This window comes from Prionailurus bengalensis, chromosome C1 (genome assembly GCF_016509475.1).
Source record: "Prionailurus bengalensis isolate Pbe53 chromosome C1, Fcat_Pben_1.1_paternal_pri, whole genome shotgun sequence".
Lineage (NCBI taxonomy): Eukaryota > Metazoa > Chordata > Mammalia > Carnivora > Felidae > Prionailurus > Prionailurus bengalensis.
In genome coordinates this window covers 52251991-52268710 of record NC_057345.1, presented here as the reverse complement: position 1 = coordinate 52268710, position 16720 = coordinate 52251991, and the positions used below count along the sequence as shown (strand labels likewise).

At 36.4% G+C, this 16720-nt stretch overlaps 1 protein-coding gene across 3 annotated transcripts in view; it reads right to left on the bottom strand.

The window, feature by feature from the left end:
- Window positions 1-16720, bottom strand: part of ALG6 (ALG6 alpha-1,3-glucosyltransferase) — a 66116-nt gene that overhangs the window by 12526 nt on the left and 36870 nt on the right. For all 3 annotated transcript variants that reach the window (XM_043575165.1, XM_043575164.1, XM_043575163.1), the window contains 6 exons: window positions 16508-16572; window positions 12859-13044; window positions 12146-12281; window positions 9352-9437; window positions 6934-7018; window positions 3228-3298 (listed from right to left, as the gene is read on the bottom strand). In XM_043575165.1, coding sequence (XP_043431100.1) covers window positions 3228-3298; window positions 6934-7018; window positions 9352-9437; window positions 12146-12281; window positions 12859-13044; window positions 16508-16572 — 629 coding nt within the window. The remainder of the gene's footprint in view (window positions 1-3227; window positions 3299-6933; window positions 7019-9351; window positions 9438-12145; window positions 12282-12858; window positions 13045-16507; window positions 16573-16720) is intronic.

The window sequence follows — 16720 nt, the reverse complement described above, 5'->3', positions numbered from 1 at the left end:
CCCCTCATTGTGCGCACATGCTCTCTCTCTCTCTCTGCCAAAATAAATAAACTTGAAAAAAAAAAAAGAGTACTGAAAACAAATGTTCAAACGAATATGCAGTAGTGGCACTACTCACAATAACCAAAAGGTGAAAACTCAAACGTTCACCAATTGATGCATGGATGAACAAAATGTAGTAAATCCATACGATGCAGTATTATTCAGGCATAAAAATGAGTATTGATACCTGCTACAACATGGATTAACCTTGAAAATATTACATAAAAGAAATCAGGCACAAAAAGCCACATATTGTATGATTCAAATTATATGAAATATACAAAATATATAGTAATATTTTAATTTTTTGAGGAACTTCTACAGTGCTTTCCATGGTGGCTATACCAATTTACATTCCCAACAAGAATGTAGAGTTCCCTTTCCTCCACATCCTTACCAGCACTTGTTCTCTCGTCTGTTTTATAAGAACCATTCTGACATGTGTGAAGTGATATCTCATTATGGTTTTGATTTGCATTTTCCAGATGATTAGTGATGTTGAACACCTTTTCATGTACCTGTTGTATATCTTCTTTGGGAAAGTATCTATTAAGGTCCTTTGACCATTTTCAATAAAATTGTTTTTTTTTTTACTAATGAGTTGTATGAATTCCTTATATATTTTGGGTGTTAATTCCTGATCAGGTATATGGTTTGCAAATATTTTCTCCCATTCCACAGACTGCCTTTTCATTTTGTTACTCATTTCCTTTGTTATACAGAAGCTTCTTAGTTTGATGTCATCCCGCTTATTTATTTTTCCCTTTCTTCTTTGTGTTTTTGGTGTCATATCCAAAAGATCATGCCAAGACCAATGTCAAGGAGCTTTTTCCCTATGTTTTCTTTTAGGAGTTTTATGGTTTCAGGTCTTGCATTTAAGTCTTTTTTTATTATTGGGGGCAGGGGGCAGAGGGAGAGAGAATCTTAAGCAGACACCACACTCAGCATGGAGCCCAACACAGGGCTCTATCCCATGATCCTGGAATCATGACCTGAGCCTAAATCAAGAGTCAGATGCTCAACTGACTGAGCCATCCAGGCACCCCACATTTAAGTCTCTACTCCATTTCAAGTTAATTTTTGCGAATGGTGTAAGATAGGTGACCCATGACCTTAAATATCTTCTTTAGTCAGCTTCCAGGATATCAACCTTGTGGTTTTTCATCCTACATCACTAACCATTCCTATTTGCCTCTTCTCCTAAGACCTCTTAACATTGTGTGGCCCAGGACTCAGTCCCTGGTTCTTGTCTCTATATATACTCGTTCCTTTGATTACGTCATCCAGTCTCTGACTTTGTCCTCTCTACTGACAAACTACTAAATTTCTATCTTTAGCTCAAACCCCTCTCATATATCCAACCTAGACTTAAATCTAAATGCTAACCCAATATCTCTGCTTCAATATCCAAAGATCTGTCCAACACTGAACCTGGTCTCACCAGGTGTACACCTAGCCTAATCCTGTTTCAATGGCATTCTTCCCGACTTCAGTCAATCACTATTCTATCCTTCTAGTTCCAAGCCAAAACCCATTGACACACCTTTGATTTTTCTTTTTCTCTCACATACTACATACAAATCATCAGAAACCCTTCTGGCTCTATTTATATATCCACAATGACCACTTCTCACTTCTTCCATTATAACTACCTTGATCCCAATCACCACCACCTCTCACCTGGATTATGGTAACAGCCTTCTAAGTGGTTTCTGTGTTTCCTTGCTCCATACAATCTATTCTCGACCTGTAGCCAGAATGCTTTTTTTTTTTAAACTTCATTGAGGTATAATTGATACACAAAGAATCGCACATATTTAATGTGTATAATTTGACAAGCAGAGTGGATCCTTTTAAAACATCAAGTCAGGGGTGCCTAGATGGCTCAATCAGTTAGTTAAGCATCTGATTTCGGCTCAGGTCAAGATCTCGCGCTGTGTGAGTTCGAGCCCCGCATCAGGCTCTGTGCTGACAGCTCAGAGACTGGAGCCTGTTTCAGACTTTGTGTCTCCCTGTCTCTCTGCCCCTCCCCCACTCATGCTCTGTCTCTCTCTCTCTCTCTCTGCCCCTCTCTCTCTCTCAAAAATAAATAAATGTTAAAAAAAAATTTTTTTTTAATTTAAAAAAAAAGAAATTCAGGGCCCAAGAGCTACTATGTACGGTCAGATTATAGATCACTGAATGGGCTGCCTTTGTATGGGGTAGAAATTCTGGGGAATTTGAAAGCAAACCTTTCCATAGTTCCATCACCTGGCACCAGGAATTTGTGGAGGGTCAGCCAAGCCTCACTTAATAGTGGTAGGAACTAACTCAGGTTTAGACTTTAGAGGATGACACTAAGCTGTCCTCCTAGTCTGCAATGATGTGAGACAGTTTTGTTTCAAGCAAAGAAGCCTTCCACATAGGCCAGCCCAGCTCAGAGCAAGCTCTGCACTGAGATCTTAGTCCAAAGCTCCACCTAACAAAAGCAATACTTTTTCCATTTGTCATTGGTTATTCTGTCCATAGCTCTTCCACAGGAACCTAGCGAACACAGGATAAGGCATGGAAGAGTCACAGGCTGGGATTGATCTAGGGCAGGATTCAAGTATTCCAATGTGTTCTGGGTAAACACTATTTTAATGTTGGGATAATATACCTCCACTGTCACCCAATATCTATGATGAACTATGATGACCAGGAAAAAATTTTAATGCTCTTAAAACAAAGCAGTCTGATTAAGAATGGCCAATTGTGTCTAAACAAAGATTTTGACAGAAGAAACAGGACAGAGCCAACATATGAAAGCCCCTCAAGAGGTGAAAGAACAGAGAACAAAGCTACTGAATAGATGTGGAAATGAATGAAATGAAAAAGGCAAAGATGATAAACAGCCTCCAATCTGAGGAAAAGCTCTTTAGAAGACATATTTTTATTAGCATATAAAAAATATATATGAAGAAACAGACAGAAATAAGTGTGTCAGTAATAATTCTATGAAGACTTTTCAATTTAAAATATTATATTTTATAAAGAAGTAAAATTGTAAGAAATCATTCTGGAAAAATACAATGTTATGAATAATTTTATCCAACTACATAACATTTGTCACTTAGGTGATTATATGTAGGTAACAAATTTATGTATATATTATAAACATATAATAATAAATAAATAAAACGCACACTTGAAACATTTTTACTTACAATGATACCAAGAGAATGGACTTTTCATGTACTTGGAAAGAAAATAAAAAGAATGATAGTGCACAGCTAACCTTTAAGGAAAAAGGGGGAAGAATGAGATATAACAGCTTGTCAATCATAACAGCAGTTTAAATATGAATCTAAATAAAGTCATTTTAAGTAAAATTTTAAAGCTTAATGTAGCTTCTATCTAGAAAGAAAATACCTACACAACACTAATATGCATAATTTTATTCAAATTTAGTAAAATATTTATTAAAAAAACAATGATTACACAGCTATACTTAACCATCAAAAACAAGTTCATTCAGACTCAGTTATGAATAAACAAAACTACGAAATACTTCAGACACAACAATCATACCTTCATCCTCCCTTGGAATCTCTAACAATTAAATTAAATTTAATTTAATTTATTAAAAAGCATTGAAGGACAAGAAGTTCAAAATCTAAAACTAGCAAGACAAATCTATTTTAGTGTTTTTAAAATGTACATTTCAATAAAATATATTGAATATTTTATAAAGTAATCATTTGTTATTTGGGGTTTTAAATCAAAATTATCTAGATCTATTTTCAGAAGGTTATGATCTGCATACTGGACATCTACCTACACAAATCCAACCCAGAGCAAATCCTATCTACACCACCTTCTAAATACATTATCTACCTACTTCTTTCCACTGCCCTCTGCTGATGGTGGCAGAGGAGTGGTCTAAGCCACACTCATCTTTCTCTTGGACTCCTGCCACAGCCTCCTAATTGGTAACTACACTCTTGCCTCCCACAGTCCACTGTGCACTCAGCCACCACACCAGATCATGTAAATTTCCCTATTTAAGGTCCTCAGGTAGCTTCCCATGAACACTAAGAATGAAATCCAAACTCCTATATGGGTCCTGCCTTCCTGTTCCAGCCTATTTCTTACTGCCTCCCTCACTCACTTCATACCAGCCATTTCATACCTGTCTATGTGCCAAATATGCCAATGTGTTCATGCTTTAAAGAAAAACATTTTATCAAGTCAGAGCACAGATCTTGTGAATGGCTCCTTCTGGCCATTCAGTTCTAGGCTCAAAAGGTCACTTACCTCAATCTAACCAAATCCATCAGCACTCTTTTCACCTAATGCTATTTTCTTAATAATCCTAATCACTCCCAGATATTTCCTGGTTAACAGACCTATTTTGTTGCTTATCCTTTCCTGCCACTAGCATGAAAAACCCCAACTAAGAGAACAGGGAGGTTACCTGCCATTCACTTACACACCAGTACCTAGAAAAGGACCTCCTCGCACATTAGAGGGCATTCGAAAAATACTACTTGAATAAATTAAAGACAATCACTTTGCTGCTATAGATATATTAGTGTTCACACTATCAACTACCTCAATTACAGACTTATGTTGAGAAATAATTCAATCTTTACTGAAAGGAATACACTTGAAAATAATTATAATGGGACATGATTTCAAAGTTCTCAGAAGTAATCAGTAAAAATTCAAAACATCAACACAAATAAAATTACAGAAGTCATTAATATAAATCTTTTTTAGTTTTTTAAACATAGTGGCTTGTATTAAAACACAGCAAACAGCGGCACCTGGGTAGATCAGTCGGTTAAGCATTCAACTCTCGATTTAGGCTCAGGTCATGATCTCACGGTTCGTGAGCTTGAGCCCCGCATCAGGCTCTGAGCTGACAGTGCAGAGCCTGTCAGAATCCCAAGTGGATTGTCTCTCTCCCCCTCCCCCAATCATGTTTTCTCCTTCCCTCCCTCTCTCTCTCAAAATAAATAAATAAACTTAAAAAAATAGCAAACAGAAATAGGAAAATAAGAAAAATTAGGAAATAGGAATTAGGAAAATAAGAAAAAATTAGGAAAATACGGGAAAAAATGTTTTTCCTGGCTTATAATCCTAAAAGTAATTACCTCTAACACTGCTACAGTTACTTAAGTTCTGAAATTTCATTTGCTTATCTGTGAAATCTACCTTTATTAGTATGTTATTTCTTAGAAAATAGCATAATCTCATGTAAGCCTGCAAATATTTCAAGTTAAGCCTACTGAAGACATCAGAGCATTACTAACCAGATTCCTTCTGTTCTAAAAATCCTATAGAATATTAACTGTCGATGACTTACAATGCTGAGTTCACTCTCAGAATGAAACAAGAGAAGCTGTCAATGAAACAGTAATAAAAAAGCAAAGAGGAAATGAAACCATCCTTTTCACACTGTGGTACTCATACATACTTTTGCAGTATTTACCGTTATGTGCTGGCTTGTTTTCAAAATGCAATGTAAATAAGTGGCAGTCCCCAAACTGAAACCATAATTTCTAAATTGTTGTCTCCTTATAAGTCCACTAAGACTTTTGTTTTCATAAACTAAATTTTCTTGGTATTTTAAAAAGATATTTTTAAAATGTCATTTTATAGGGGTGCCTGGGTAGCTCAGTCAGTTAAGTGTCCAACTTTGGCTCAGGTCATGATCTCAGTTGGTGAGACTGAGTCCAGTGACAGGCTCTGCACTGACAGTGCAGAACCTGCTTGGGACTTTCTCTCTCCCTCTCTCTCTGCCCCGCCCCTGCTCGTGCTGTCTCTCTCCCTCTCTCTCTCTCTCAAAATCAATAAATAAACTTTAAAAAATAATAAATAAATAAAATGTCATTTTATTGATCAAGGCACAAAGGAACAAAATTTTAAACACTACAGAAATACAGCCAAGGAGGATATTGTGAACCCATTCAGAGACATCCTAAGTTGTAGGAAATATAACCAATTCATCCTCAAACTAACACAAGTCATCTTCCTAAAACAGGTATCTGTCCACTCTCCTCAAAGATGTCTTTTGGCTCCTCTGGCACACAAATCAAACTCCAACTTTTTGAATCCAACATTCAAAGTCTTACCCAGTTTGATCCTTTTTGACTCTTATCTCTCACTATATCCTCTCCTAACCTCAACACACACACACACCTTTCATTGTTTAATAACCATTATTAGCATCCCCTATCCTTTCCCGCCTCTGTATCTGCAAGCTCTTCCTCCTCCCTTGCATTCTCTTCTGCTATATAACCTCCTCCTATTTCAAATCTTGCCCAGCTTTCAAAATTTGGCTCCAATCCCACTTATTCTAAGAAGCTGTCTAAAATCTGCCCCCAGGGGCATGTGAATGGCTCAGTCAGTTAAGCATCCAACTCTTGGTTTCAACTCAGGTCGAGATCTCAGTTTGTGAGAGCAAGCCCCGTATTGGGCTCTGAGCTGACAGCACAGAGCCTGCTTGGGATATTCTCTCTCTCTCTCTCTCACTCACTCAAAATAAATAAATAAACTTAAAAAAAATTTTCTTAATCTGACCCCAAAGTAGTATCTCCCTTTCCTACACTATTACAACACTAAATGTGTAATAGACCTTAATACCATCTGCTTTATAGCATAATTATTTAAACATGTCTGTCACTACTCTTTTCTTCTTTGTATTCCCTCACTGACTAATACAAAGCAGAAGTTAAATAATTGTTGAGTTAAACTGAAAGATTCTGATTATTCATTCAGCCTAGCACCTAAGTATGTCAGACACTCAATACATGCTCACCAAATAAATGAATGTATTATTTCTCAGTCCAGTAAGTCCCATTCAGAGCAAGAATATAATTATCAGTTGCAGCAAGAATTAAGTATTTAAAGTAATAAGAAACTTACCAGAGTAAATCTGAATCCTTTGGAAGAGGGCTGAAGTGTTAATTTTACACATGCAGGAAGCAGGCTCAAAAATGTAAAACAAAAGCTAAAAAAACGAATAAAAATAAAACATTTGTTTTCTTGGTAGCAGTATCTAAAACAAGGAAATATTTTTTTTTTAATTTTTTTTTTCAACGTTTATTTATTTTTGGGACAGAGAGAGACAGAGCATGAACAGGGGAGGGGCAGAGAGAGAGGGAGACACAGAATCGGAAACAGGCTCCAGGCTCTGAGCCATCAGCCCAGAGCCTGACGCGGGGCTCGAACTCACGGACCGCGAGATCGTGACCTGGCTGAAGTCGGACGCTTAACCGACTGCACCACCCAGGCGCCCCGGAAATATTTTTTTAATATAAGGATCACATTACTTACCAACTTAGGTTGATTTAAAATTAAAGTTATATTTTATTTATTAAAATTAAAAAAATTTTTTAATGTGTATTTTATTTTTAGGCAGAGAGAGACTGAGCATGAGTCGGGGCAGGGCAGAGAGGGAGAGAGACACAGAATCAGAAGCAGGCTCCAGGCTCTGAGCTGTCAGCAGAGCCCGATGTGGGGCTCGAGCTCATCAACCACGAGATCATGAGCTGAGCTGAAGCTGGACACAACCGACTAAGCCATCCAGGCCCTCCTATTTTTATTTATTAAAATTTAAATTTAAAACCAAATAACATTTAAATAAAATCCATGCACTGAAATATTTACCCACTTTAATATATACATGATTACATAATACAGAAAACAACATTACAATACTTATGTTATTTATAGAAAAGAATCAAAAAACAGATAACTAAAAGTCAATTATCAAACACTCAAAATTAAGAAAACACAACCAGGTATAAAAGGGACAATATATAATACAAACAATCATAACATTTACTCGCAAGAGAATCTCTCTGGCCCTCTTCTCACAAAAGTTAACTACCTGATTTTCAAGCCCATGATCAATCAGAAAGAACAAGTTAGAAAGGGAGTGGGCCACTGCTAGAGCCTCTCCTAGTAATGGCTGATGAGCAAGGAGGAAAAGGAACTCAAAAGGTAGAGCCACCTAGAGCCATTAAGTACCATGGCAAACAGCTTTTGCAAGCCCTGAAGACAAGTATTACAACACAATACAATAATTGATTTTCCCACCATTGGTGGCTTTGTGGCATTGTTAACCCGGATTAGCTGAACCACAGTTCCCTGAATTCTCTTTCTAGTATGCTTCCTCCTACAGTGGGCTACACAGGATATTCTCAAAAGAACTAGAGGACAGAGGGAGGCAGCACCCATTCTGTAGCATGCACACATACACATTCTCCCAGTTATTCAAACACTAATCCTGGTGTTGCTGGGAAGAGATTTTGCAGATGTAATCAAAGTCCCTATTCAGCTGATTTTTAACTTAATCAAAACTAAGATTCTTGAACGGCCTGACTTAATCAGTTGGAAGACTTTTACTTGTGTTTTTAATGTTTATTTATTTTGAGAAGGAGAGAGAATCCCAAGCAGACTCCACACATGGGGCTTGATCTCACAACCGTGAGATCACAAACTGAGCCAAAATCAAGAGTCAGATGCTTAACCAACTGAGCCACCCAGGTGCCCCTAGAAGACTTAAAAGAGGGCTTAGGCCTGGGGGCACTTGGTGGCTCAGTTAAACAACAGCCTTCAGCTCAGGCCATGATCTCACGGTTCGTGGGTTCAAGCCCCACACTAGGCTCTGTACTGACAGCTCAGAGCCTGGAGCCTCCCTCTGTCTCTCTGCCCCTCCCCTGCTTGTGCGCTCTCTTTCAAAAATAAATAAATTAACAATTTTTATTAATGTTAATTAATGTTAATTACTGTTAATTTAAAATGTTGATTAAATTAATGCTAATTTTAAAAAATTAAAAAGAAAAGAGGGCTTGGGGCTTCCCTAAACTCAGATTCCAAAGAGCAACTGGATTTGAATTGCTTTTCCTTCCCCTTTAGATACTCCTTCCCGAATGCCTGCCTTATGGACTTCCACACTCTTCAGTCAGACCCCACAACTGTATAAACCAAAGCCTTGTAATAAATTCACACGCACCCACACACCTCCTACTGATTCTTCTCTGGTTGAACCCAGATTGATATACACCACTGAAAATCATGACTCTTCAAGACAGTGTTTAATCCTATTTAGTAGACTTTGTTTAAGGGGGAGGGAAGTAGGTAACAATCCAGAAAGATTATCACATTAAATATTGCAAATAAAAGTTTTGTTGTGTAGAGTGATAGGTTTATGTTATGTGGAAAATTCACTAATGAAAAACATCTCATTCCCTAATGATGTCAGATAAATGAGTTATTATCATAACACTTTTAGAGAGAAGCTTATATAACATTATATACAAACTTTGTATCTCTTACCTGATTATTATCTGGAAGTGGTGTGGCAAAATATCCTTGATCTTCAGAAAGATACTGAAGCTGCACCAAATATTGGCTACTTTATCCTGAAAAGAGATTTGTTAAATTTTACATTCTGAGGGGTGCCTGGGTGGCTCAGTTGGTTAAGCATCCGACTTCGGCTCAGGTCATTATCTCACGGTCTGTGAGTTCGAGCCCCGTGTCAGGCTCTGTGCTGACAGCTCAGAGCCTGGAGACGGTTTCGGATTCTGTGTCTCCCTCTCTCTCTGACCCTCCCCCGTTCATGCTGTCTCTCCCTGTCTCAAAAATAAATACATATTTAAAAAAAAAATTTACATTCTGATATAACTGAAAGAAATATTAAATTCTACAAGGTACAGCCCATAATCTCTAAACTTTTGAGACATGAAGCTCCTGTTCACAATTTTATAACTAAGTTGATTAAACTCTCCATGGAACACACACACACACGCACACATACACACAAAAATTCTTCATTTTTTGCAATGCAAACTGACCTATATCACTAGCCAACCATAATCTAGACATTCCCAAGAAATGTTCATTATTTTTTAAACAACAGTACACGATCCCTAAATACTGAAGTTTATTCATCTTTGGAAATTTTTCTAGGAAATCTTATTTTTTTCCTAATTTATAGAACATACATTTTTGACCCATTTTATCACATACCTGAAATTATCTCAAGTATAACTTACTAGCAACTAACAATGACAAGAGTTAATTGCTAATAAATCAAGGCATTTAAAGACATTAGCAGTTGTGGTAGGATCACTTTCAAAATTAAATTTGTAACTACAGCTCTCTGCTCGTGAAACCCATCCTCTACACAGCTGCTTAACTCACAGCTGTGTAAGCATAACATCAAGAAAGTAACCATCACTGACAACTGTACCACCCTCCTTCCCTCTGTCAGATCAAAGAAAATACTCTTCAGATTTTGAGGACAAGTGAATGGAGGTGACCAGCAACCCCATCAAACATTATGATACTCATTTTTATAATTATCATGATAAATACTATTTCTGAAATAGAAACAAGGCAAATAACCAAGCAGTTTAGATGGAGAATTAAACTTTTCTTTAAATAGGCTTTAAGGTTAGAGGAAATATAAAGAAGTTAGGAACACAATTTTCAAAATTCAAACCACAGCTCTGCCATGTACAAGCTACATGAATCTCTGACCTAAGTTTTCTAAATTTTTTTTAATCTTTATTTTTGAGAGAGAGAGACAGAGACAGAGAGACAGAGATAGACCGTGAGCAGGGGAGGGGCAGAGAGAGAGGGAGACACAGAATCTGAAACAGGCTCCAGGCTCCGAGCTGTCAGCATAGAGCCTGATGTGGGGCTTGAAACTCACGGGCCATGAGATCATGACCTGAGCCAAAGTCAGATGCTTAACCAACTGAGCCACCCAGGCACCCCATCTGACCTCAGTTTTCTAATCTATAAAGTGGATACAATAGATACCTCAGTCAGAGCTATTGTAAGAATCAAATAAAACCACATGTGAAGTATGTGGCACCTAGTAAGTAAGAGTGGTGACAATAATAGTGATTATTTGCGATTATCAATATCAGTAGCAGCAGTATCCCCATCAACATACAAGTCACACATTCCTATTCCATCACAACACAAAACTCTTTTCTTATCTCTTTCAAAATGCTGGTTCCATCCTCCTATAGATCCACCAAAAGATAATCTAGAGCAATTTATATATTCAAAAATTAGATATACTTTTCTAATTCTTTTTAAAAGAAATGTTTATCAAATGCAAATTATCTCTAAATATGTTGTCTCTGTCTAACTTTATTAAAAGGCCTTTTTGTTTCAGAAAAATGGTTTGTTTAATTTAATTACTAAATCTAAATCATCAAATTATCCATGTAATAAAAGTTTAACAAGAGTGATTAAGCTAGCATTAAATGAAATGAAATGAAAGATTCTCATTAAAAATTACTATGGATGAAGGTTATATAAGGAATTATGAGATCTTGCTGAAGCAAACATGATTATTAGTTTAATAAATAATTTCCTAAGACTAAAAAGAGAATATAAACCAAAAGATTACAAAGCTGTTAACTTTGTAGCTACAACTTCTCATGCTGTCTTTCACTATGGATCCTATTTCATTATAAAAATGTATAATTGAATTATGGCTTTCATGATGGCATAAATATTATCTATTCATTTAATGTACTAGAAAATGACAGCTGAGCTAGATTATATACTGGATTAAATAACTGGCAAGGAATGACTGAAAGAAGTGCAGCTGAAGTTACATTCCTTGTGTGTCTTCTACATGAAATCCCCAGGACTCACAGCACAGGTAGTGTTAACAAGAAAAGAGTGAGAAGAAAATTTAGGGTTTTTTTTTTAATGTTTATTTATTGGGGGGAGTGATAGAGGGGCAGAGAGGGAGACAGAAGATCCAAAGTGGGTTCTGCACTGACAGCAGAGAGACTGATGCAGAGTTCGAACTTACGAACCACAAGATCATGACCTGAGCCGAGGTCAGACACTCAAATGACTGAGCCACCCAGGTGCCCCAATGAAAAAGAAGTTATTTTGTTTGTGTAAATGTTTATTTACTTTGAGAGAGAGCGGAGGAGGGGCAGAGAGAATCCCAAGCAGGCTCTGCATAGCACCAAGCCCAACATAGGGTTCAAACTTGAGATCATGACCTGAGCCGAAATCAAGAGTTGGGTTCAACCAACTGAGCTCAACCGGCTGAGCCACCCAGGTGCCCTAAGAAGAAAGTTTTTAAACATACCTCAAACAATCCACGATCAACTGGGAAGAGTCTTCTTAGAACTTGCAGTGTTTGCTCCCTTTCTGTACAGAATGGCAGCCAGCAGAGAATGAAGGAAGCTACAACTGTACAAGCTAGCTTAATTAACAATACAAACCTAGAACAAAAACAAAGGTGACCGGTAGACAAGGAAAGGTTAATAATTCTAAGAAATCAGTCTCAGTCTCACTAAAGATGATAAATACAAATATACAGCAATAATAAATCTATGCTACTAAAAAAGGTTTAATATGGCAGTCTAGTCAAATCAGAGTTAAGCAATTCACAATCATTCAGATGTACACCTCTCTAACAAAAAGACTATCACCATCTTAATTAACATTTAACTTAGATGCCTTTCCAATCAGCCATGAAAAAAAATGTCAAACTGGGATGTATTTCTAATAAGCATAAAATGTAATATGCTCTAAATGGATGAAATCTTATAGCAATACTCTAACAAGAGCCAATCCACATTACCTCCAGTAAATTTACATAGATCAAAATATTTCTCTAGTTTGGAAGATTTAAAATAATACAGAACATGACAATCTCTCTTCCAACTCACCTCAGAGCCAACACATTAATAAGAAGTCACCTAAAGGCAAATTGAAAGACCACCTTCTCCCTGGTAAGTATGCCAAATAAATTCTCTGAAGTAATTTTTAAACTTCTGTAGTGTAAAAGCCACTCACCCCTTTCCTTTCAGGCCTTTTTTAAAACACTTGCCGAGTAAAAAGCAAAAAAATGGCAAAGAGTGGTAAAGTTCCATCTGTTTATAATTTATAGCTAAGCAAAATGCCAAAGAGCCTAGCAGGTCCCAGTCACAAGATACTCCAAGAACACCCCACAAAGCAAAGCCAAGACTCACAGAATTATATATGTTACTGTGTCAAGGAAATTATCTCAATAATTAAAACAAATAGATCTTGCATTTTATAGAACATATTTCTTATATGACTTTAAAACAATATATACAATGAAAGCTATTTCTAAACAGAAATTTAAAGTATTGAAGTCATAAACTAATTTGAAATTGTATATAATGGCCTCAAATATATTAAATCAGACTGCTAAATAGAGCAACAGATTTGTTCCAGGTTTAAAGACCACTAAGTAGTTAACACGTAGCGTTGTTTCTGCTAGACTATTTCACACTATTACTATAATAACATACCAAAATCTAGACAAGAAAACAGTGCTCCAAAGTAAAACACACACATACTGATATCACTATACCTCCTCTATAATATGAATCAATATAGTAAGTTATATTATAAGTTGATCAGAAACTAATAACCTTATTATAGCAAAACAACATTACAATTAAATTTTTCAGCTCAAATGGTAGCTACGCACTCATGTTTGCCCTCCTCTCCTTCCCAAGACCCCCTTAAAATGATAGGGAATTTTTAAAAGTAAATATTCACAGCTGTAAAAAAGAATAGGAAGATGGGTTACAACAGATAAAGATTTCAACACACTTCTAGAAGACAGAAAGGACACAGAAGCAGTAACAAATAAAATAGGATGGAAGAAGCCAGAGCTTAGAAAATGCATACAGGAGGCCCAAGCAACCAAGAAGCCAATCTACTCTGCAAGCCCCTAGAACACTCAGGAAACACCATGAAGGTTAGGGTGCTTGAGTAACATGTTGAAAAGAAAACAGGAGGATTAAGTGAAAATGCCTAGATGGAGAAGTCAAATCCCATCTTACTCCTGTGTAGAGATTATCTGGCAACCAAATATTTACCACCACTACCCCATCCCCTACCCCCAGGGAACAGAAGGAATATTTCTCCGAAGAAGTGTAATAAACTATATACACTAAATACACTAGGGCAGCTAGTGTAGAAGTTAACATTACAGTGCCAAACCTCCACATTCTGACACTTAAGGACCCCAAAGTGTACTGGCCAGCCCCTTGCCCACTTACCTTATAGTGGGCCAAATACAGAGAACTCACATGCAGCTTTCTTTTCTGTCTTACTCTTAAATAAGCACAGATACACTTGGATGAGACACACATTTAAGAAAAACCTATGACAAGAGAAAGAACCAGAAGGAAAAGGGGGGAAAAAAGTCACCCTAGAAGAATGGACATAATTCAGGGAATCGTAGAAAAAAGAATAAATTCATATTTAAGATAGGATTAACAAAACAAATGAAACTTAACAGAAGCATTAGAGATAAAGTCAAGATAATCTTGTAAACCATAAAACAAAAGACAAAGAGATGCTCAACACAGAGATGAAAGCTCTAACATCTGTCTAATAAGCTCAAGAAAGAGTAAAGTGAGAAAATCATCAAACCTGAGAATTTCCCAGAACTCAAGAACATGAGTCTTCAAAATAAATGACACATAGAGTATTCAAAATAATTGTCACAAATACCTATGCCTGAACAAATCATTTCAGAGCCCAAAAAAGTAAAAAATAGTTAAGAGCAGCCGCAGCAGCAGCAAGAACAACAGATAATAATAGCAATAAATACTCATATAGAGCTTAGTATCTCCCAGGTACTGTTTTAAATGCTATAAATAATAAAATCCATTAATTCTCAAAACAAGCACACAAAATGTGGTGCCTGTCTGGCTCAGAAGAGCATCCAACTCCTGATGAGATCAGGGTCATGAGTTCCAGCTCCATGTTGGGTGTAGAGATTATTTAAATAAACAAACAAACTTAAAAAAAAAAGTATACAAAGTAAGTGTAATTATTATCCCCATTTAATAAATGAGGAAAATAAAATACATAGTAGTTAAAAAATGTGTCCCCACCAAATTACATAATCCCAAAAGCTTCAAGAGTTTGATGTTAATCACAGAGGAGATACAAATTCATCAGAATGTTTAAAACGAAAATGGCCAACTACTGATGAAGATGAGTACATGGAACACTAACATCATTTCTAACAAGAATGTTAAGTGGTACACCATGCTTAAAAACCACTCAGGGATATCTAAAATTAAACATGTAACATACCCTATAACTCTGCAATTTCTCTCATAAGAAATACATTTATATGTGTACAAAGAGACATTTATAAGACTGTTCGTAGCAACATATCATCATAGCCAAAACCTGGAAACAATCCAAATGTCTATGAGTAACAAAATTATGTGTATTCTTTCAATAGAACATAGAGCAATGTAAGTGAACAAACCACAGCTACACACAACTACAAAAAAACTCACAAAATGTTGAACCAAAAACACCAAACACAAAGGAATACCTGTTGTGTTGTCTCTTTTATATTAAGTCCAGAAAAGAGGGAAAACTAAACTATAGTGTTATCAGTTGGTATGTGGCTATCTTTGGGAAAGGAGGAGAGAGAAGTACTTAGGAGCTGTACAAGTGCAGATTTTGGATCCTGGCAACTTTCTATTTTTTGACTCCAGGTAATCGTTTGTCAATGCACTGAGACACACATTTACATTTTGTGCACTTTTCTGTAAGAGTGTTACATTTCAAAGTAAATACAGTTCTTAAAATCTTGTAAACAACTTTTTTTGTTGTTATTCTTTTTTTCTTTATTTCAGCGTTCCTGATATTATCAGAATATCAGATGGCCATGATCCCAGAATGCAAAAAAACAAAAAAGGCAACTAGGAAAGTGGACAGAATAAAAACTCTGATTTAATCTTTTGTAAATCCTTTGACAAATACACATATTAATTTTGTTATAACTAAAACAGACTGGCATCAAAAGGAAAAGCTATCAATCGATCATGTTGCTGTGGGGCAGATGGGGACAGACAGTAATAGTTAATACATCAGAAGATAAAATGGACGGTCATGTCCAAATTTTATCAACTTTCCTCTAAGATTTGTTTGAATGTTCCTTACTTTACATATCAAAAAATTATATACATAAAATCCACATAGCTTTTAATTATTCAGTTTTAGTTCTCTGAAGCTTCCAGTTACCGCTATCTGTTAGAGAAACATCTTGGTTTAAAACTCGAAAAACTCGATGACTATTTCCTTTCTGTCAGTGTCAGATGACATTTACAAAAGATAGAAGATATGTTACACCTCTTTAGAGTTAGAAGAGCATAAGCATACTTGGCACTCTTTTTCCAGGTCTCCAGAAAAGCTCATCAGTGACCAACATTTTGTTCCCAAGCCAAAAGGGTATAAGAAAAGCAATTCTTTCAATAAATCTGTACTTTACTCTTAAAGTAAAAGCTTGGTGAAAACATTCTATCATATTATTGTGAAAAACAGTTTAAATAAGCAAGTACCCTAGCAAATAAGACATTACTAGATGACAACATTATACACCCTGAGCCTAGATCTCAAAATATGCATCTGACTTCATTTTTAAATTAGTAAAGGATACTGAAAATGTCCATAGTCGATAAGAATAAGGCCTGGATACAGCAATATGCATAATGCATTAGCAACCTGTAAAGTAAAACATTGTGAAATAAGAAAGTCACGTTACTCAGGGGCATCTGGGTGGCTCAGTCAGTTAAGCATCCAACTCTTGATCTCAGCTCAGGTCACGATCTCACAGTTTCGTGGGTTCAAGCCCCACGTCAGGCTCTATGCT